The 22959-nt window shown below is 29.8% G+C and overlaps 2 protein-coding genes and 1 pseudogene across 3 annotated transcripts in view; 2 read left to right on the top strand and 1 right to left on the bottom strand.

The window, feature by feature from the left end:
* Nucleotides 1-2002: 2002 nt before the first annotated feature.
* LOC145194637 (uncharacterized) overlaps nt 2003-22959 on the top strand; it is a 33920-nt gene continuing 12963 nt past the window's right edge. Inside the window, exons 1-15 of the mRNA XM_090069993.1 lie at nt 2003-2138; nt 2758-2925; nt 5312-5485; nt 5903-5962; nt 6111-6272; nt 6716-6872; nt 7199-7269; nt 7378-7540; nt 7876-8023; nt 8227-8285; nt 8491-8500; nt 10111-10136; nt 11000-11579; nt 11795-12149; nt 15643-16482. Coding sequence (XP_089926119.1) covers nt 2763-2925; nt 5312-5485; nt 5903-5962; nt 6111-6272; nt 6716-6872; nt 7199-7269; nt 7378-7540; nt 7876-8023; nt 8227-8285; nt 8491-8500; nt 10111-10136; nt 11000-11579; nt 11795-12149; nt 15643-16482 — 2968 coding nt within the window. The 5' untranslated portion in view covers nt 2003-2138; nt 2758-2762. The remainder of the gene's footprint in view (nt 2139-2757; nt 2926-5311; nt 5486-5902; nt 5963-6110; nt 6273-6715; nt 6873-7198; nt 7270-7377; nt 7541-7875; nt 8024-8226; nt 8286-8490; nt 8501-10110; nt 10137-10999; nt 11580-11794; nt 12150-15642; nt 16483-22959) is intronic.
* LOC149880109 (uncharacterized) lies at nt 12167-13256 on the top strand (annotated as a pseudogene). Its single transcript, XR_016446154.1, has 2 exons — nt 12167-13081; nt 13182-13256. The product of XR_016446154.1 is annotated as an uncharacterized LOC149880109 (transcript).
* Nucleotides 16978-19596, bottom strand: LOC145196160 (zinc finger MYM-type protein 1-like). Its single transcript, XM_090070175.1, has 3 exons — nt 19140-19596; nt 18495-19050; nt 16978-18384 (listed from the first exon to the last, which is right to left on the bottom strand). The coding sequence occupies exons 2-3, from the start codon at nt 19036-19038 to the stop codon at nt 17684-17686; spliced, it is 1245 nt and encodes a 414-aa protein (XP_089926301.1). The 5' UTR covers nt 19039-19050; nt 19140-19596; the 3' UTR covers nt 16978-17683.

Here is a 22959-nt window from a genome sequence, read left to right as displayed (position 1 = left end):
TTCTCATAACTTTACGTGTATTAAATTCTTGTCACAAATGGAATTTTTTTTCCAAATAATCAAATGAACTTTAATCTTTAATACTTTTGAAATTTAAATAAAAATGTGGTTTCAATCTTTTTTTTTTCTCGCCCAAACCAAAGTTTAAAATAACGCCATTCGTTACAGAATTCTATTTCAAAAAGTTAAAACACAAGGTGTTTGACATCACGTGATTGGCTCATTTCAAAAGTGACACATTAAATTGACACATTAAAACTGTACAGATTAAGAGTAGGGGAGGGTTGGAATTACTGGAACAGGGACATTTTATGATTAATGTAAAACTTCTATTAAAATATTTTCTAAATGACCCTCCATTACCAACAAGTTCAAATTTTTATATTTTTTGTATTAGCTACAGCAACATAGTTTTGTATTCTTTTACTGAATGTATAAAATCTGAAGAAATAAGTAAATTTATTTAAATGATTGAGACCTCTTTTGTTTAATTATCCTTTGAGCTATATTTTATAGTTTGAAAGTTCTAAATTCAACTTTTATTAAGTAATAATTACAGCAATATTTTAAAAGATTAAATAGAATATTTAGTATGCTTATCAAAATCTAATTCCTGTAGAAAGTAAATTTCTACAGTTTTCTTTAGGAGTCCTGCATCCTTCAGAGGATAAATGCTATGGAGGTAGTATCTAATACTGAAGGTACATCCTTTGGCAATATCCAGTTGATTTCTGTACTGTTTACATTTTACAAAATATTTTTGGTCATGCAATCTTCAGCAATCCTCTTCTAAAAAAGATTCTAATAAAAAGTTTAGGTTTTTATCCTTTTGTATGATGTCTTTAAAGTTTGATGTCTTTAGTATGATGTTTTTAAAAGCATTCTAGCAATAACTCAACTTCTTATCAAGAGAATTTATTTATAACTCGATAAATTTTCTGAACAAATTTTCATATGTGATCTTACATCGTGCATTTTTTGGCACTTTTCTTGACGACTTCGCCAAATTTTTATTACATGAGCCAAATTAGTTTTGGAAATATTGCTGTTTTGTTTTTTGTTCGTAAAAAACGCTGTTAAAAACTTGAGCAATCTGCCAATCAATTTTCATTGTTTTCATTTGCCAAGTTTTTTTGCTCGTTCTTTGGTTCTAACTCACTTTAACAAAGAAAAAAAAATCGTGAGTGAGTTTTTGTTAAAAAAAAAGTTTTTTTTTAAATTATTCAAATTTTTGTAACACAACATTATTTTTAACATTCATGACATACTATTAATTTTAATATTTTTGCAACTTTTTTTTCAAGCAAAAAAAAATGTGTTTTGTCCGTGGTCATTACTAATATTGTTTTTTAAACGTAACTATCAAACTTATCGTGATTGTTATTCTAATTACAGCTCAATGGAATTTTAATTAAAACAGCTCAATGGAATTGGGATTTTTAATTAATTACTAGATTTTCATTCTCATGTGTAAATATTTGATTATTCTATTACATAAATCTTAATGCCTAGAAGTTGTTAAGTCCAAATAAATAACCTTGTTTACAAAAAAAAGTTGTTTACATTTTAAATAAATAATATATGTTTATGTTGTAAATAGATAATATGATAAAAAAAATTATTTATGCTATACATTTTTCGTCATTTTATTTCAGAATATTTGAACAATAAATAAGAAGTATTATTAAGATTGACAATTATGCAAGAAATTAAGTTACTAAGATCAACTTTCAATGAAGTGCGATATGAGCGTAATGAGTGAGCGTGCAAATAATATATTTTCTATGATCCTTATTCTTATCAACAACGTGTTTAAACCGAAACAAAGCATTTGCTTCGTAGAAAGAGAAGCTTATGACAATGAAATTAAATTTTCTGATTTATATTTTGAATGTTCCCACTGAATATGCGCATTAAAAAAATGAATATGCGTATTAAAAAAATGCTCCCCATTCAAACTCACATCTTCACAAATTTGCTTTCAACGCCAAGTAATTAATTATTTCAATTACTTGAGAATGACAGCAGGTGAAAGAAAAGGCTGTATTCGTTTTGATATAAATATCCGTATACAACTTGTAACTAAACATTGTTACTAAACCAATCAGTGTATGAAAAAATTATTGGAAACCGCACAGGTATACATTTGTTTCTATATGTGTAAATGTACAATAGATTAATGGACGAAGTTATGCATTAAATGATCAAATCTACAGTTTTGTGAAATTTATAAAAAAATTTGCAAAACATTTTAAATTGAAATAACCTATATTTAATCTGAAAAATTTACTCTTCGATGGCAGAAAGTTTATATAAAGATTTTACTCTTCGATGGCAGAAAGTTTATATAAAGATTTTACTCTTCGATTGCAGAAAGTTTATGTAAAGATTTTTACTCTTCAAATTTTTAAAGCTTCAGCTTTTTTTGTGAATAAGATCATTTTTGCACCACTTCGTGAATTTATGAAAATTTATTTATGAAAAAGAACGCCTTTATGTAAATAGACTCTAAAATGGAAGAGGGCTCTGAAATGGAAGAGGGGCGTAGGTGAAATACAATCTTAAACTTGCACAAAGATTTTCAGAATCCGCTTTTCGATGGTTTTTTATCAAAAGCAGCTCAAATGTTTAATTCATAAATAAAGGGAGAAATAAAACTCCCTCAGAAGTCTTTTTTTTTTCATTAGTTTTTCTGTTTGCAGGGAAATCGATCTTATTAAAGTAGTTTAACTGCGCATGCTCACTTGATCATTTTAGTTAAAATGAAGATTTTTGTGTTCGTTACGCTACTGGTCTGCATCAGTGCTTCATTACTCCAAGACTTCCAAAGGTCATTGGCAAAGAAGGTCTTAAAAGAAGTAGTAGATGAAAATAGAGATGAAATGAGCGATTTTATTCAACAGGTTTTTGAAAATGAAATAAAAAGTAAGTTGCATTTTAGCTTTTTTCAATCTTCTTCAATAAAAACATTTACATAAAAAGTTTTTCTCAATAAAATTATTATTAATAATAAAATAATTATTATTAATAATAAAATATTTTTATTGAGAAAAAAATTTTTTAGTGAATTTTTATGCTATGTTAGAATGATGCAGGAAAAATATTTTTTAGTTGCTCAATAAAATTCTTTTAGTTGCTCAATAAATTGTGCAGTTGATAAGTTTAAACGAAGAGGAGTAGAATATCAATTAATTTTTTGGCGGAATTTCAAAGAAAGGAAAAAAATCTTTCCTCTTTATTTTTAGAAGTCCTTATTCCTATACAGAAATTTCTAACTTAACTAAAAGTTAAAAATTTCATTTAATAAAGTAAAAATCATATTGTAAATGAAAATCTCATTGTAAATGAAAATGGTCTTTGTATTCAGTTTACAGAAAAGAAAAATTCCTAGAATTAAAAAGCAACTAAAAAAAAATGTTTTGGTCATTGGTCAAAACCTGCTTAGCAATCTTTTTTAAAAGGATATTAAATACAATTCTAAGAAAACGTTACGTTACTCCTTTGTATCAATCTATGTTATCATCTGAACTCGCAATGTCAGCTAAGAGAACACGGACCTTACGAAACTCCTCAGTTCTTCACATGTTGGAGATAGCGCTCTCAAGCATCCTCAAAAGAAACCAATTGGTAAATGCAAGTTTTGACTAGCTTCAACTCGCAGAAAATACATTCATAATGCATGGCTGTTTTTCTGTTGATTGCCATAAAATCTATTATTTCGGCTATGATTCGGTTGTGATTTGATTTGGATTTCGGTTGTGAAGTTCAGCAAACTGATATCATTCAACATTGTACAACCTGGACTTCTCTACATAATTGGGATTTACAAAAATGTTAATCAACATCTCAAACAGTGTAAAAAACTTTCACCCAAAGATACTTATCTTCTGTTTCAACTGAGTCCAACCGATTCTTCCCCCAAAATTTTCTGTTCAAAACTTACTTTCAATTCAGGTCAGCATTTGCCTTGACTGTTTGAAGGTCTTCTAGTATCAACAGATATACGTAGAACAGTGAAATCAAATTTGACTCTATCAAGAATTTAGTCCGAAAAACTCTAAATGGTAAAATTTTATAAGTTAGCAACTTTTCTTATGTGAATGTCCGACTAAAAACCCCTCTTTAAATATTCATCTGAAATGCTACATACTTTGATATAACTTTGATGAATTATACTATTTTAGGGTGTAGTGTAAGAAATTGGTCTGTGGCATTTTTTAATGCATTTAAAAAATATACTATGTGCCAAATCACTAACCCTATTTTTTTTTATCTAGGGGAGATTAGTAAAAAATATTTGTTTAGTTTTTTGATACTTTCATAAAGAAAAGATATTTCATATTTTATTTGCTTTCTGTTCTAACCAAGAAGCAGTAACAAGATTATACAGAATTTTCTTTTTCTTCCTAACAACGCTCCTATCAACACTTATAACATGCGATCATCATGAAATATTTTTTGTCATGAGAGAATGCCAATGCGTTGTCAATCTCTTGCTATTGGCATGCATACTATCAACAAATGACTTATGAAAAACTGAATAGAGTTAATCAAAGATTTTAGAGATTCTTGTATCTGCTCTGCATCTTTACATTTTTTTTTTAATTTTTAAATTTAGTTCTTAATAAAAATGCTTTTTCCTGTCTTTGGATCATTCCTTCATAGGAATTTGATAAGGTCATACATATGTTCTAAAATAGTTCCTAACACAATTACTTTTTTCAACGTTTTATCAAACTTCAGATGTTTCATGTGGAAAAGTTGCATTTGGTAATACTGATTGCATTGCTGCAATTTAAGCATCGAACTGATTTATCCCCTATTTTGATGATTATAATAAAGCATCAGTGCAATAAAATACTTTTTTAAATTCCAAAAACGTTATTTCCCCTTTCCCTCAGTCACAATTCTTTTTTACAGTAATGGAGAACATTTTTTCTTTTAAAACAAGAATTTATACAAATTTTTTATCATGAGACATTTGAGCCACTTTTATGGGAAGAAGAGTACAAATCATGAAACTTTTTTTCCTTCAAAATATAAAAGTTTATATGCGATAAGGGTAACTTAAAAAAGAACCAGGTAAAAAAAGGAGTATGTGTAGTTAGATATATCCATTTAACTCTTAGTTGAATTCAAAAGTTTTTTAAAACATTTTTTAGTTAAGACCATAAACAACATGCAGATCCTACTGAAGTCTTATTACTATGAAGCCTTATTATTATGAAGTCTTATTATTATGAAGTCTTATTCTTATGAAGTCTTATTATTATGAAGTCTTATTATCATTATGAAGCTTTTTGTTTCTTAGAAAATGAAGAGAATAAAGAAGAACAAACAGTTGAACCTTTGGATGAAAAAGATAAAGTAAAAATATTTCAACAGTCTGCTGTTGATGAAAAAATGAGTGACAATTCTGATGGTGTTCATATTCTTGAGGCAATAAAAGACTTTGATGAGAAAATAAAAGCCATGGAGCCTAAGGGTTTGTTTTGTTTGCAGGTTTAATATAATAAAGTATATTTTCAAAATTAATATGCTATAAACCTAATACACGCATTAGAAGTGGTTCTAGCATTTTTTCTGTTGCAAGAGAAAGCAGTTAATTTTTTTTAAACAGATTTTTTTCTACAGCTTATTAAATTTGATTTTGTAAAGTGTTTAATACTTTTTAATAATTAAAAAATCAGAAGCTCATGTGAATCTCCAACTAACATCCATGTTGAGCAATATTTTAGAAAAATGGTAAATATGAGAATAGCCTTAAGTAAAAAATCTCTCATCTATTATCTGCAAGGTACTAACGAGCTATCATCTACGTGATACATCATACATACATGCATGCATGCATACATACATACGTATTTATGTTACATACTTACATTTTATTAAATTCTCTTAGATGTAACAAATGCTGAAACTTTTGTAGAAAAACAAGAAGAAGCTTTAGCTGAGCAGAAGGGTTTGTTTCTTTATTAGATTTATATTCTTCCATTTTTATTTTATAATCTAATGATAAGTAGCTAATAGAGATTTTACTTATTTGAGTTTACTGCATTTGTTAGTTCAGTCATCTAAGTTTATTCTATTATTTATTCATAATTTCATAGCTGAAGACAAGACAAAGCTTGTTCCTGTAGTCGAGGGTGATATCATTAAAACAGAAGAAGTTGATGCAATCATGAAAAATGACACAGCTAAGCGTAATTTACATACTAGTGAAAAATGGGGTTTATTAGTTGCTTATCAGCTTCCACAAATAATAAGAGGAGGTGTGTATTTATTTCCTTTTTTAAAAAACTGGCAGTTCTTATTTTTGTTGCATTATATTGTTTACTTCAGTAACAATCTTTTTACAGTTTTTTAATGATTCTTATATAATTTTTTGTGATTTTGTCAGTGGTACAGCACTATGTCCCCTTCTTAATATTTATGGAGGTTTGGAGTCATAAGTAAGATAAAAACAAAGAAAAAACACTTTTATTTTCTCTTCTGTAAAAAAAGTGACAATGTGACTTTGTGCTGCATATTTCAAGGCAACTAACTTTTAAACAGTTGTTTTTCAATTTTGCTATTTGTTAGTGTTTAAAAAATATGTTTTACGTTTAATTTACTACTTCTTAGATAAAAAAAGAGCATTTTAAAAATTCTCTTTTTAAGCAGTTTTGTTGATAGATTTGGTTACATCTTTAAATTTTTCGGCTAAATTTTGTAGATGGCAGAATGCAGCGAGCTATAAATGAAGCAATGAAAGAGATTAGTAGCATCAGTTGTATCAAATTTATTAAAAGGAAAAATGATGGAACTTCCCAATACAATGTGGACTTTAATGGAAAAACTGAACCCTATCTGCAATTTTTCCAGGGATATGGGTATATTTTTCAGTTCTAATGTTGTTTTATTTCTTTTTACCTGTTTAAATGAAAACAAACTTCTGATTTGGCAGTATATGATGGTATGATAGCATACATACCATATTTGAAGTTTTCGTGTTGTTTTTGTTATTCTTGTTGACAGTAAGTCATCCTCTTTATGCTATTTTCACTGACATTCAGTGATTAAAATTTTTCAAGTAATTCTGTTTGAGAATTGAAATAAGTTGTTTGCCTCAATTTAAATGCTAACATAAATCTTTTACTACAGTATTATTTCTTTCTTATTGATTTATGAGCTGTTTTTTTTCTGTTTTTTTTTTCAGTTGTTATTCTTATGTTGGTAAGCAAGGTGGAGGACAAGTGATTTCCATAGGGAATAATTGTGAATACAAAGGTTTTTTTTTTTATTAACTTTTTTTAATTAAACAACATCATTATTGTGAAGGAAAAAAGATTTTTTAAAAACCTATGTGACGCAGTTTTTCTCTTGAACAAATTTCAGGAACAGTAATGCATGAAATTCTACATGCACTTGGTTTTTATCATGAGCAATCAAGACGAGACAGGGATGATTATGTTCGAATAAGGTTTGAAAATATCAGGAATGGTTTGGAAAATAACTTTCAGAAGTATGATGTTGGGCAAGCAGATACCTTAGGATTTAGGTATGTTGGATCAATCAAAGTAGTTGTGGAAAATAAAACTTAAATTATTACATTTTAAATGTTTTATGAGCTTTTTTTTCCAACGTTGGATGCAGTAACAAGTTGCTTATTGATTATTTTATCTAAAAATATTTTATGAGCTCCACTCTTCCAACGTTGGATGCAGTAACAAGTTGCTTATTGATCATTTTATCTAAAAATATTTGAAGAAAGTCAAGAGTCAAACTCTGCTAAATCCTCTCAAAAAAAGATAGAGCAAAAATGTTAAGTTTGTAAAGAGTTTTTAAATTAGTTTTCATTATTATGCTTTAGTAAAAAAAAATGTTGTGTTTTAGTTATGATCTCGGCTCAATAATGCATTATGGTGAGAATTTTTTTACAAAGAATGGACAGAGCACAATAGAGGTTCTGGGAAACAGGAAGCCTATTGGTCAAAGAGTTGCTCTAAGTGAAACTGACAGACTGAAGTTAAACAAGTTATATGTAGGTTTTTTTTGATTAAAATAAAGAAATCAGCTAAAAAGACAATTTATACTATCCTTTGGAAAAAATGGAATTTTATTACTTTCTCTAAAAAAAGAATTACATATAAATTACATGTTTACCTATAAATTGCACGTTTACATGTACATGCTTACAACTTTATGACCATTTTTGCTTACACATTAATTGTTGGGTTATTTCAGTGCTCTCCGCAATATCAAGAAGAATATAATAATCTACGAACGAAAAATCTCGCTAAAATGTAAGTTTCATTTTCTTCCAATTGTAAAACAGTTTAATGAAATCTCGTATAATGGGCTCCCTTTCGGTCAGGCTTTGCGTTTTTTTTTTCAAGGTTATTTGGGTTCTTTTGAGATTCACTTTCTCTGCAAATAGACCAACAGCTTTGTTTTTTCTTTGTTTTTTCTCTGCTAATAGACCAATCAGCTTTGTTTTTCATTGTTTAGGTATAAGAATGTTTACGCTCATTACTGATCCGTCTTTGAAGAAAAATAATTTTTTATACGACTTCAATTATGTATTTTCGAGAATGTAAATGTATTCAATTTATTATATGGAAAAGTTTCAAAATTTAATAAAATTTAATAGACCTATACTTTCGCATTTTTTGTTTTGGTTTGATCGACGATTATGAGGGATGTTATTCATTGTGTGGTAAATTGTGTGCTTGAGAAATTGATGCGTAGATTCCTGCATTTCCTAAGTTTATTAGTGAAAATCTTGTATTTTGAATAAACATGCCCTTTACAAAAAATTAACGAAAAAGCAAATAACTAGCAAATAAAAAGCAAACGCCAATTTGGTTTTCGTAAAATGCATCCTACTGCTTATTGCTCTTATCGAAATTACTGAAAGTATAAAAGCTGCTCTTGATAACAGAAACTTTGCTTTGTTTTCATCGATTTATAAAAAGCTTTTGACACCGTAGACCATGATACTTTCCTATCAGAGCTTAGTTATTATGGTGTACGCGGCATATCATTACAGTGGATTATGGTGTACGCGGAATAGCCTTGCAGTGCATTATGTGTACTCGGCGACCCTTGCAGTGGATTAAATCACAATTAAATTCCAATCGTCAACAGTTTGTAACTTTCAATGACATCTTCTCAGGCATTAAAAGCGTTTGCATTGGTATCGCTCAAGGATCCATATTAGGTCCTCTTCTCTTTATTATCTGTATCAATTATGTTCATCCTTCAACCAAACATTTTCTTTTGCTTGATATCTTGTTAAAACCAATTTCAGTAAAGATATATTTCTTATTTAAATTTAAAAAAAGTTGTTATTATTGTGTGTATTTCCAATATTTGGTCAATCGTTTTAAACAAAAACAACAAAGCAGACTTGTGGGTTTAACAACTAAAATATAAGGAGGTTTTTATGTGTTTAAATTCAGAACATTTAGAAAAAATGCCTCTAACAATGTGTTTTCTACCTACTCAATTTTATACAAACCTGGACAAAAAAAGCACTCTTTTTGCAGACAAAGTAAACACCAATGTGAAGTCTAACAACCATAGAATCCCATATCCACTAGTCACATGATATTGTTACTAAATTAGTTATTTGATGTAACTTTGAATCTTTAAAAAGCATAAAAACCACAAAAAGCTGCTATATTTTAGCCCTTTTTTCAAACGCTAGATTCCTAGTTTAAGAGCTTTATATTTGCACAGATAAAAGATATCTTGTTTCTATTTTTTTTTTTTTTGTCTGAAAGATACATGTTAAGGCTTCATTCTATTAAATTTTGAAACTTCCTTAGTCGATAATAAGGTTAGAATAAAAACGTAAAGTATTCGTTGTCTCTTATTAAAGAGGCTTTTAGTGCCATACCCAATACTTTAGGTCCCTGTACACAAACCACAAGTGTTAGAGAGCTGATTTTTTGTCAGGTTATAGTCAACACATATAAGTGAAGAGTTTTTGATTTTTTTTAAAAACTCCATAACCTAAAAATGAAAAAAAACAAAACAAAGTAGACTTACAACCAGGCTTCAAGTGCGGTCAGTAGCGCAAAGTGCTATAAAACTTTAAATGTGTTTTTTCTCCTTTGCTTATAGAGATTAGATTATAATTTTTACATCTGGTGATACCTGAGACCTTCCAGATTAACGCCCCATCAGTCGTTTTTTTGGTCCTCAAAATTGAGATTGGGACCATTTTTGGATAGGTGTGCCCTGATAGTAATTTAATTTAATTAGTTTCCTAAATCATTTTTATGGCTTTAAAGTCCTACACGGAATAGTTGGATTTATGGAACATAAGGTAATTAAACGATCAGTCTGTCGTAATTAAAAATTGATTTACACACAAACAATTACAATTAGGAAATCATCACGATCACACTTTTTATGTTAAGGTGTGTGTGTGTGTGTATATATATATATATATATATATATATATATATATATATATATATATATATATATATATATATATATATATATATATATATATATATATTAGGGTGGTCCTTATTTTCGAAAGTTCATATTTTTTCAAAATTATTTGTAATTTTGTTCAGTAACACCAAAAAATTAAAGATACAAAATTTCAGCTCAATCCGATAATATTAACACGTGCCGCATTGGCCTTAAAGTTTCATGCATCTGACTGTCTAACATGCTATGACGAGTCGGCGGAACTAACCACCAAGTGGATTCGGAATTCGCTACAAGCGCAACTACAACTCTCTACAAGTCAATTTTGTTTTTACATATTATTTGTTCAATGCTACATTCGTTTTAGTTTCGTACATGAAGTGCATAAGAAAAGACGTGCTATATAAGTAATTGATAAAAGTGCTAAAATGTCCACTTTTTGGAAAAATATTTATCTATTTGGAGTGATGAAAAATCAAATCTGCGGTAGTAAATTACCATGTAAACGAGATGCTTTGAGTGTACTTTTTTATAACATGAGAGTGGTAAATTTAAATCTTAATGACAGCAGTGCTTTAGTTATTGATGAAGTGGTCGTTTTTTGGAAAAAAGCAAGAATCCCAGTTCAAAACCGTTCAAACTGTATTTCGAAATTAAAATCTTTGTACGATAATGTCAGAAATTTAGAAAAATCTAAAAATAGAGATACTGAACGGCAGAGAGAAAAAGAAAATGATTTTAAAGAAGATTTAGACAACCTTTTTGATATTGCCACCTTAAATGCGTTAAATGAGATTAAAATCGCCGAAGATAGAGAATTTTTAATTAAGCAAAGAAAGAAAGGTAGAGTAGGTTGTATGTTGGGAGTAGATATCAAATTATTACGTAAGGAAAAGCGGAAAGAAGAACGCACAGCTGCAGAGTTGAAAAGAAAAGAAGATTTGTTGGAAAATTCTAGTTATTTGATTGCATATTTTGAAATGGAAGATAAAGAAAACGAAGATTCACAGAAAAAAGTGATAAATCAAGACAACAGTGAAGATGACACATATTTAATATCGGAATCTGAACAGGGTCCATCTTCAAACAAGAGAGGACGAAAGACGTTAATGACACCTCGCCCGGCCGCTGCCTTGGACAAATGTAAAGTGAGTGACAGGGATGCAATGCATATTATTTCTGCGTCCTAGAAGCTCTTAATATAGATATCACCGAGTTTGTTCTCAATAGATCGTCTATCAAAAGAAATAGAGAGATTTTGCGGAAAATAAAATATTCATCAATAAAATCGGTAGGAAATGATGCAAATTTTATTGAAGTGCATTGGGATTCCAAATTATTGCCTGATATCACAAAAAATTAGAAAATTGATCGGCTTCATGTGATCGCGGTTGGTTTAGATTTTGAACAATTATTAGGAGTACCTGGAATTGCATCATCAGGAGGATCAGAAGTTTGCTATGCTGTGTTCCATATCACTAATGAATGGAATTTAACCGAAAAAATTCAAGCCTTTTGTTTTGATACCACAGCATCAAACACTGGACGTATAAAAGGAGCTGCAGTTCTGCTTCAACAAAGGTTAGGGCGAGATATTTTGTGGCTTCCATGCCGACACCATATATTTGAGGTCGTTTTGACTGGTGTATTCACGAGGACAAAAGCAATTGTAGCATCCGGCCCTGAAATTGCTCAATTCAAAGCACTGAAAGAAAACTGTAAGAATTTTGATAAAATGAAATTTTTAGATTATACCAGCGATGAAGCCGTTTATAATGCACTGAAAGACGTAGCACTCGAAATTATTTATTTTGTGAAACAGAAACTTGCAGAAGAGCAACCACGTGATGACTACAAAGAGTTTTTGCAATTGACACTCATTTTTTTGGGAGATAAAACAAATGTGAGTTTTAGGGCCCCCGGTGCATATCATTTAGCGAAATGGATGTCTAAAGCGATTTATTGTTTAAAACTTTTTTTATTTCGCGATCAAATGAAAATGAGAAAAGATAATTCAAAACTGAATGTAGAAATTTGCGTTTTCGTTGTATACTGTTATGTAGAGGCCTGGTTTTCAGCAACGAATACTACAGGAGCTCCCCTAATTGATATATATTTTTTGAGAAAATTGGTTAAATTTAAAAATATTAATGAGAACATTGCAACCATTGCAATAACAAAATTTTTAAACCATTTATGGTATCTAAGTGAAGAGTGTGCTGCCATGGCAATATTTGACGATAGAATTGAGAGAGTTGAAAAAATTAGAATGGCTCAAAAAATTATGGAATGTGCAAGTAAAAACATAGAGACTGTGTATGAAAAAGAAGAAGAAAATGAAGAGACAGAAGTCATTGAGAAAAAACTATCGTTGCAAATCCGAGATGTCCAAAATTTTGTTCAAAAAGATCTACCAACTGAATTATTGTCCGCCAATTCACTTCAGTTATTTAAACGATTCGGTATTTGTGTTGAATTTCTTCAGGACGATCCGCTGAATTGGGAAAACAGAGAGGATTATCGCACAGGAAAAAATATCATTTCAACCTTAAAATGTACAAATGATATTGCAGAAAGAGGAGTGAAGTTGATTGAGGATTACAATGAAAAAATGACGAAAAATGAGCATCAAAAACAATTTTTGATACAGGTATGTATAAACAAATTTAATTTTTTGTTATTTTTTTCTTGAACACATTCTATAGGCTATGTTTAGAAAACACATTCAATACTATTTTTATTTTATTCAGGTTGTTCAGGAGTACCGGAGAGAGTTCCCAGTCGCCACAAAAGGAGGCTTACTTTAATCCAAAATATGTATCTGAAGTGGATGTATCATTTCAATAAATAAAAAATATAGTATTAGGATAAACTTTATCTTTATTTTACGTTTTCATTTTAGGGTAAGGTTGCTAATATTGTACCGATGCCTATATTGTACTTTTAACATAACTCGTTATTTTTACAACCCACAAGAAATTTTTTAACTTATTTTTTATCTTTGCTGAATGAAATTAAGGAGTCAACTGTTTTTTTTTGTCATCCAACTGCATTAAGGCCAGAGCGAGCTCTTGTTGGTTTGTTATTGGAGATTTCTTATTTTAGGTTTTTATGGCTAAGCGTATTTCACTAAAAAAAGCAGAAGATATGATTTGTTCAGTGTATTTATGTTAAAGCATAATTTATCTAAATTCAAAATAAAATACCTAGAATTTAAAATATCTTATTTTTAGTTGTCAAGTTTTTTAATTAACTGTATGTCAGATTAGTTGCGTAAATTGTACCTCAAGGCATGTCCTAAATTGTACCGACGCAACCATTTTGACCGCTAAAAAACGCTTGTAAAGTTTAACAAAATTCTTTTGAGATTCCAATTAGAAAAATATCCATACTTAAAATACGAACTTCACCACTTAAACAAAAAAATAAAAATATTAGTATAACTCTTGTATTGACAAGCAGTCCTTAAAAAGATGCACTCTCTAGTTCAGTTTTACCAACATGTCAAGGCTGGTGTCATGTTGGCTGTGCAGGTGTTAATCAAAAACAGATACAATATATCTGAAACTTTTGCCAAAAATAATGTTTTTATGTATTTTATTTTACAATATTTAGTGTGGTTGTTTTTAAAACAGATATAGTATATATTTTTTACATTATTTAGTATAATTATCTTTAATACCTAGCTTCATCCTCTATTCTAATCTTAGCTAACCCATTGGTAAATATACAATTTAAATAAAAATTGTGCCATATGTGGTGATACCTGTTTTTGGCATTTTCCAGAAGAAAAAAAAGTTCAAGTTGCATAGAATTTATTAAATAAAAAACTTCATTTCATTATATTACGGGGAGTTAGGTTATGTTATGTTATATCAGAATATTTCTAATTGCTAATTTTATAAAAACCGCTCCTTTTAATCAGTTCTTTAAATCCCTTAAATCTAAAATCATAAAATATTTTCAAAGCTGTAAAGTAATTGAAATCAAGAAAGTGGTACAATATTGGATTACAACGGTACAATTAAGGATTTAGTTTCCTTAATTGTACTCTTAGCGCTATTCTTTTAATTTGATTCTTCGAGACTTAAAGCTTTTTAAATTTTGAGTTTTTTTAACGTCTTTACAACAAACAATCCCTAAATTTTGAAATTCAATTGAAAATCCATGTTTGCACTCAGTAGATTGACTACAGTTTTTAGTTTTGTCTTAGGGGGTACAATATTGGCAACCTTACCCTAATTAGTATGTTTTTATACTAAAATTTAAAAAAAAATGCGTAATTTTATGTTTACAGTCGAGCGTACATTGTCGTTCTTATAGGTAACTGCCTTACATTGAATCTCACAACTTCAGCGTCGATGCGGCACGTGTTAATATTAACCGATTGAGCTGAAATTTGGTATATTTTCATGTCTTATATAAAGGTACATTCTGGCAAATAATTTCAAAACAATTCGAAAAAAAAATTTTTTCCTTATAAAAAAGGAACACCCACCCTAATATATATATATATATATATATATATATATATATATATATATATATATATATATATATATATATATATATATATATATATATATATATATATATATATATATATACCTTAACATAAAAAGTTTAAACGCTCTTGTTTTTTTTAACGTGTATAATTTTTTTAAAAAATGATAACTCGATAAATTGATGAGATGTGGGCCGCATTTTTTATTTATTTATACTAATGGTTTAATTTATCGATTTAGAGAAGAAAAAAAAAAAAATAAGGATACCATAAAGAAGGTGGAGGGTGATGAGAAAATTAACGGAGCAATTAACTCCTTTCATTTTTTTTTAAAAATAAAGTTTAAACGCACTTTGATTGGAAAACTCGTAATTCTTGTTAATTGATTGATTTTTTCTTGCAGTCTTTCGCATTTTCATCACTCAACAGCCTGCTATCGTTAGCGTATGGTATTTCCATCTTTATTCTTATTTTATTTTCCAAAAAAAAAACTGCGTCTACGATTTGATTCAACCTTCAACCATTTTCAACTGATAAAACTTTGTCAAAAGATCATATTTTCATGGGTAAAAGAACTGTCTCAACGAAAACCAAATGGCAAGTCATTGGCATGCATAAAATGAATACGAGCAATCGATAAATCGGCAAACACTTGAATATTTCTGAATTCAGCGTTCGTACAACAGTAAAAAGTTACTTATCGACAGGTAGTGTCAATCATAAACCTCGAATTGGGCGCCCAAAAAAACTGTCAGTTCGCGATGAAAACATGATTTATACGCTTAGCAGACGTAACCCAAAAGCAGGAGTATCAGTTTTGAGTGCAAAAATCAATAGTTCGCTTGTAGAGAAAATGGTTCGTCGTACGACAATAAGTAAGTCATTATGCAAAAAAGAATTAAATTCGTTTCATGCTGTAAGAAAGCCTATGTTGTCGTTAACCGATCGTCTAAAACGAAAAAAATGGTGCAAAGAGCGTTTAAATTATTCAGTGGAACAGTGGAAAATGATTATCTTTAGCGATGAGTCGAATTTTGAAATTATTAACAGAAAAAACAAGAGATTTGTTCGTCGCAAAAATACGGAAAAATATTTGAAGCAACACATACACAGCCGTATTCAAAAAGGTGGTTGCTCTGTCGGTGTATGGGGATGCATATCAGGCTCAGGCGCTGGCTGTCATAAAATATACGAAGGAAGATTGAACCAGTATCGTGACATTTTGGAAAATTCGCTTATCCCTAGTTGCGATTTATTCCAGACTAATCGAAACTGGTTATTTCAACAAGACAATGCTCCATGTCATACAGCACATTCAATTGCCAATTATTTTGTTGAAAGTAATATTCGAGTCATGACTTGGCCGGCACAATCACCTGACTTAAACCCGATCGAAAATTTATGGAGCTGGATGGATTATCAACTAACAAAAAAGCAAATAACAAGTCACGAAATATTTAAAAAAGAACTAACAAAATTGTGGCTTGAAATACCAGTCAAGATGATTGAAAATGTTATTGAATCAATGCCGAGCCGATTACAAGCAAGTATCAAAAACAACGGGGGTCATATCCCATATTAGCATATTTCCATGACAAAAAATTAGTAAGTTTAAACTTTTATTGCACTTTCTTCTCATCAATTTTTTGATTTCTTGTGTTTGATATTACAGAAAAGATTTTGTGTTTTCTTCTTTCAAAATTGTGTTTTTTTCTTAATTAATAATTGGCTACGAAAAAAAAAAAAAAAAAAAAAAAACGAAAACCCTGCATCAGATTTTCTCTTTGCACCAGTCCAAACTTACCATAACTTACAAAAAAACAAGCTAAACTTTCTATTCAAAGTGTGTGTATATATATATATATATATATATATATATATATATATATATATATATATATATATATATATATATATATATATATATATGTATATATATACAGGCCCGCCGCGATCCTTAATGACGCCTGGGGTCAAAATTTAACTAGCGCCCTATCATATCGACCGAATCCAAAAAAGTTTGAGTACTGTCCAAACGCTAATTTTTTTTTACTGAATTCTGAGGGGGTGGGTTGAGGAAGCCTCTAATAATTTTTTTAATATTTAAAAACAAAGGTTTACATTTCTCCTCCACGTTAGGTGGTTCAACTTCTTTTTCTTCACTCGACCTACTATTTGATTCTGAGAGCAATAGGAACGAGAAACTGTTCGTCATCTTTTCTGCAGTTTGAAATCTGTCTCTCGTTTGTTGAAATAAAGTATCGAGAGCGGTGTTGAACACGTTCACCTCAAACTGCTTCTCATCGTTTTCGTAGAAATGAACTTCGTTCTTGCTTCTTCGTAAAACGATTTCCTCTTCCTAGTCCTTTTTGGAACTAATTTTGACTGAAATCCATAGCTTGCTAGACCGGAGGCAACCAAATGTGCTTCATTAACTAATTCCGGCCAAGAAGATTTAAATCTAGTAAGATCCTCAATAAGAGTCCTCATAAGTTTGATCTCATCATCTAGAGTCATATTTTCTGATTGAAATGACACGCTGACATAGTTTATTGCTTCAAGTGCTTTGAACCAGAAGGTTGTCATGATAATAAACTCAAATGACTGAATCCATTTCTCCAAAGATTTTACGTCATTCAAAATATCTCCAGTTAAATCAAGATCCCGAAGGTTCTGCAAAGAAAGAGGAATTTCTCTGCGTCGCTTAACCAACGACTTTACAGCCTCAATGCGTGCACTCCATCAGGTTTACGAGGTTTGATGAAGAGACAAACCAGTCGTCTCGGTCAAGATTTTCCATCGTAAAAGATTATAGAGTAACTGAATCTGGCCAAAATAGTTCTTCACTTCTACAGAAGATTCTAGGGAGTAAACACCAGCTAGGTTAAGGTTATGAGCGCTGCATGGGATGCAGAAAGCTTGAGAATTTCTTTGAAGAATGATTGCTTGTACTCCTTTGTACACACCAGACATGTTGGTACCATTGCCGTATCCTTGACCTCGGCAGTTCTTCAGATCGATGTCGTTTTGCTCCAAGACATCCATAATTAGCTTGGCAATATCTGCACCTTTCTTTTTTTCGAGATTTTCAACCCTAAGAAAACGCTCCTTAACTACCCATCTTTTATCAATACCATAGTAGACAAAGCGGAGAACAAAGGCAGTTTGCTCAGTATGAGAGACATCAGGCGTTCCATCGACAAGAATGGAATAGTAAATTGCCATATGAGCCTCTTTAATAATGGCACCGCGGACAATTCTTCCACACTCTTTGATAAATTGATTTTGAGAACTCCAAGCCAAATAACGAGCAACAATTTGTTTAGCTTCTTGTTGGCTGCGAGAAACTTCTTCTAGGTGTAACTGAAGAGTCTTGTTGTGCTTTGCGAGTAGTTCTAGAGTTGCAAGAAAGTTGCCGTTATCGTCATCACCAATCATTTTTGATGAGCCTAAAACAAGGATTATAGTTACACATAAAAATTACGACTTTCTATTTAACTAGAGTGCCAATAAATTAAAATGGTAATATAAATATAAAAATTAAGGTTCATAAATATACCTCTAAAGCTAAGGTTGCGTGATGCAAAAAAGAGAATTACATCTAAGATGTACCGCAGAATTTCACACCACCTAGCTGCCTCATTTCTTATCAATTTTTCTAGACTTGAATCAATCCCACACTGATTTTCCATGCTTTCCAGCGCTGTTTTCCACTTAATGTAATAGTCTCGATGGTGAGGATTGTTTTGGTGGCTTTTTACTTTGTCAGCTAGCTTTCTCCAGTTTCCATTGATGCCACCATTCCAACGTAGAAGATACGATTGATTACCAGCCCAGCAAGCTTGCTTGGTGCCGAAAAGTGAGCACGGAAAGCAAAGAAATATTTTAGAAGTTGCACTCCAAACAAGCCAATCTCTGTTTATTTTTTCCCCATTGCGAGTTATTTCGTGAAAAATGGATTCAGGAACCTTAATCTTGTTCGAGTCTCTCGGAAAAGATGAAGGATTTTTAGGAGGCCCCTGAAGAACAACTGCATCAAGTTCTACTTTAGACATATCTTCAGCCCACAAAGCAGGATCGTTTGTACTAATTGCCTCAACCATCTTATCTTTACACTAATATTTCAAATAAATATTTAAGTAAGTATATTACTTACACAACCTCAAAATGATTGTTAAAAGAATCTTTACAAAGGAAAATTTACCAATAAATTGTTTCCATTTTCAACTCTTGTTGCCGATATTGTGCTACTTGAAGGAGGCAGTGCTTCTTCTGAGCTCAAAAATTTTTCAAAAGACTCATTTCCAAAGCCATCCTATAGAAAATGAAGTAAAAGATTTTAAAATCTCTTGATTTATATAGCAATAGTATAATGGGAGAGATATATGAAAAAGAAGGTTATGTTTAATTTAATGAACTTATTATTTTAAAAGCTTGACGTGTCTGGGAGGAATTTATAATAATCAATCTGGAAACTGCAGGCCTATCCCCATCTCCTATTTTTTTAGCTCGTATACCACAATTTTCGAGTGTACGTTTATTTTTTTGCTCATTTGCTGTCCTATTTGCCGCATTTTTTCGGTTTTGACAGCCAGAATTTTTTTTCTTGAAACTGAACATGTTTTGTTTTTACTAAACAGAATAATTCAAGTATTAAAGCTAATTTTATGTTACTTAGCGAATCTAAATGAAGTCTTGGAATCTCAGTTATGCAATGTACTTTAACTTTTGTTGATATATGTATATAATATATATAGATATGCATGTGTTTTTTATAGACAAAGCAGCTATTATGAGTATTTTTCCGCAAAGGTTTTAACTAGTCTCAGACTTCCGCATATGAATTCGATTAATGCTGTATTGCTGAGGCAATAATTCTTAAACTCCAAATTTTAAAATATAAGTGTCAAGAGTATTATTACAATAAACTTATATTATAAAATTAGGAGTTTTTCTTTGAAGCCCTGTGTATCTTTTTTATTAAAGTAAAAAAAATTATTGTCATGTGTGCGCCCCTTGTGATCCTGCGCTCTGCTAAAAAGTACCCAGTAACCTCCCCCCCTCCCCCCAACGCGCCGCGGCCCTGTATGTTTGTATATATATATGTATATATATATATGTATGTATATATATATATATATATATATATGTATATATATACACACACTTTAACATATAAAGTCTTCAATTTATAATTAAAATTCCGTTACGGAAAGAGCACGAACATTCAACGGCGTTACAGATTTAACAATTTCAATATTTTTTACTTGTGAAAATGGTAAAAATGTTGAAGCGGTTTTTTTATGACGATATTTGAGGGATATTTTTGGAAAACTATCCGGTATAAATAAACAAGATAGTTTGTAAAGATAGGTTTTTTGGAGAGATAGCTATTGTCATTTTATCGATATGTTTGTTGCAAAAAAGCTAAAATGCTTGCCAGTTTAAATGTCCTTATTATAATCTGTTTTAATTGTTAAATAAATTTTATATGGCCTTATTATACTTAGTGTCCTTCCTTAGTTTTTAAATAATAAAAACATTTATACATAAAACCTTAAAAAAAACTACTTATAAATTTGCCTTTCAAAGAATCTCTTCTTCCGAAATGGGTGCCTCACAGGGTAAATACATCTTCTCCTTACTACTATGTTTAGGCTATTTCTAAATTGGTTTAAGAAAGAAACCCGAGAACCCCACCCAAATATCCCCCTGACAGAAAACTCTCCAGTAAAGAATCCCCCCTTCCCCCACCCCCCCCAAAAAAAAAAACAAACTTTTGTTTAAATTAAATGACTGCCTCCCCAAGTCATAACCGTCAGTTGTTGTGTGTACTATTTCTTGCATGTTCTCCCTAACAATCAGTCGATATATATGTACACTCCGCTGCACTAATTTCAAAAAAATCAGTGGATAAAACCAAAAATAAAAAAGCAACAAATTCAAATATTTACATATTAAAAACGGTCTCAGGAAAAAAGCTGATAAAATGATAAAATGACAGAAAGTGTATCTAAGTGTATAAAAAAAACTATTTATGCATTTTTCCTGGGAGGTTTTTTTTAGGATGATATTTTTCTTGATACCGCCTGAATTCCATACGTTCCGTCATTGAAAATTTTCAAAAAGATAAATTTTCCAGCCTAAGACTGGTAAAATATAATATAATGTTCGGCCAGGAATTGAACTTTTTTTTAAACAGGTTCTAAGAATGGTTTCAAAGCAAATGCGAAATTGTTCCGGCGCTAGGAATGGTTTTAATTGCCAAAATAATCATGGATCGGAGTCGATTATTGATATTTTAAAGGTGAACAGGGAAAAAAAAATCTAAAACCGTTCAGACCAGTTGTTGCCCCAAATTAAATCAACTATGCTTTACTGCAAGTTTTGTTTCACTGCATTTCACTCTCTCACCAATATCCTTTCAAAGAAAATGTAGACAAAAGTACATTTACATACTTTTTAAGTATAGATTACTTTTAATTGTAACTAAAAGTTTTATATTATATAAAGAATTATATAAAGAAGTTTTATATAATTTACATTTAATAGCTATTTCATTTTATAAAATTACATTTAATAGCTATTTCATATTATAAAATAACAAAAGTCTACTTAGGAAAACTAATTATATAAGTAAAATTTATTTACATTTGATAGTATATAACTTTTTATCATATATTTTAAAATGCTTTTTTTTTACAATTACGGTAATATAATTTTTTTAAAAATAAATTCTTTTTAAATGTAAAAGTAAGTTACATTTTGAGGTAAAATTTTATATGCAATGCAATTTTAAAAAAGTAATTATCTTTTAAATGTAAAAGTAAATTACTTTTTCTTGTGACTCAATTTTACATGAAAATGTAAATTACTTTTTTATATTATCTACTTTTAGATAACTTAAATTAGAAAGTAAATTCACCGTTCTTTACAAAAAAAAATTTGATTTATAAAAGTATATTACTTTTAAGTTACATTTTGAGGTAAAATTATATATATAATGCAATTTTAAAAAAGTAATTAACTTTTTAATGTAAAAGTAAATTACTTTTCCATGCGACTCAATTTTACATATAAATGTAAATTACTTTTTTATATAATCTACTTTTACATAACTTACATTTGAATATAAATTCACTTTGCTTTACCACATAAAATTTGTTTTGTAAAAGTAAATTACCGTGGTGTAACAAAGTCTTATGCTCTCAGAAAGTCCTAATTAAAGAAATGACAAATTTCGTATATATAAAAAAAAACATTTGCGGAAAATAACTTTGTTATTTTAACAAGATATCTTGTTTGATAAAATAACTAAGTTTTTTTCTCTAAATAATTATTTTATGTATACGAAATTTGTCATTTCTTAAATTAGGACACTTTCTTAAAGCATAGGACTTTGTTAGGTCACACCACGGTACTTTTAAAAGTAAATTAAAATTTTTTTTGAACGTTTACAATTATACACGCAATTTACTTTTTCATAAAGGCTTACTTATTTGGGTAAGTAAAAAAAAAGTAGGTAAAGATTCCTAAAGACTGAAGCGATAAAAGTCTTTTATTGCTAACTTACGCACATGTTTAACATTATTTACTACTTTTACTGGTGTAAAGATTTTATTGAAAGTTATGCTGATTTTTAAAGAAGGTATGTACTTTATTTTTTTAAAAAGAATGGTTTTAAAGATATTTTTGATATGGAAAGTAAATATGACTTTAACTCTCTTTTTAAATTTGAACTATAGTATGCTTACCAAGTACAGCAGGTACGTTATAAGTTTGATATCACTTTATAACATTAACTGTAAGCCATCCAAAATTATGAAACTTATTTTTTAGTCAACTTTTTAATCGTCAATGAGTTTTTTTTTAGCTGTTACTTTTTATTATAGTTTACTACTTTTGCTCATTGATGTCAAACTTTTCTCCTCGACTTCGAAGGCAATAAGGATTGACATTCACTTTTAGCGGAAACTGGAGCCTGTCTTTCAGAGACAGTACTGGTGTACGTATTTTTACCATGA

This window comes from Hydra viridissima, unplaced genomic scaffold (assembly GCF_058129835.1).
Source record: "Hydra viridissima isolate aposymbiotic clone 2 unplaced genomic scaffold, HvirCarnegie_v1 scaffold_13, whole genome shotgun sequence".
Taxonomy (NCBI): domain Eukaryota; kingdom Metazoa; phylum Cnidaria; class Hydrozoa; order Anthoathecata; family Hydridae; genus Hydra; species Hydra viridissima.
This window is presented reverse-complemented; position numbering and strand designations above follow the sequence as displayed.

Bases quoted from the DNA above. Each gene is read 5' to 3' on its own strand.
- LOC145196160 (XM_090070175.1), bottom strand. From the start codon at position 19,038: ATGGTTGAGGCAATTAGTACAAACGATCCTGCTTTGTGGGCTGAAGAT. The intron at 18,385-18,494 runs GTATATTTATGA...TCCTTGTTTTAG, and splicing joins ACGCAACCTTAGCTTTAGAG to GCTCATCAAAAATGATTGGT.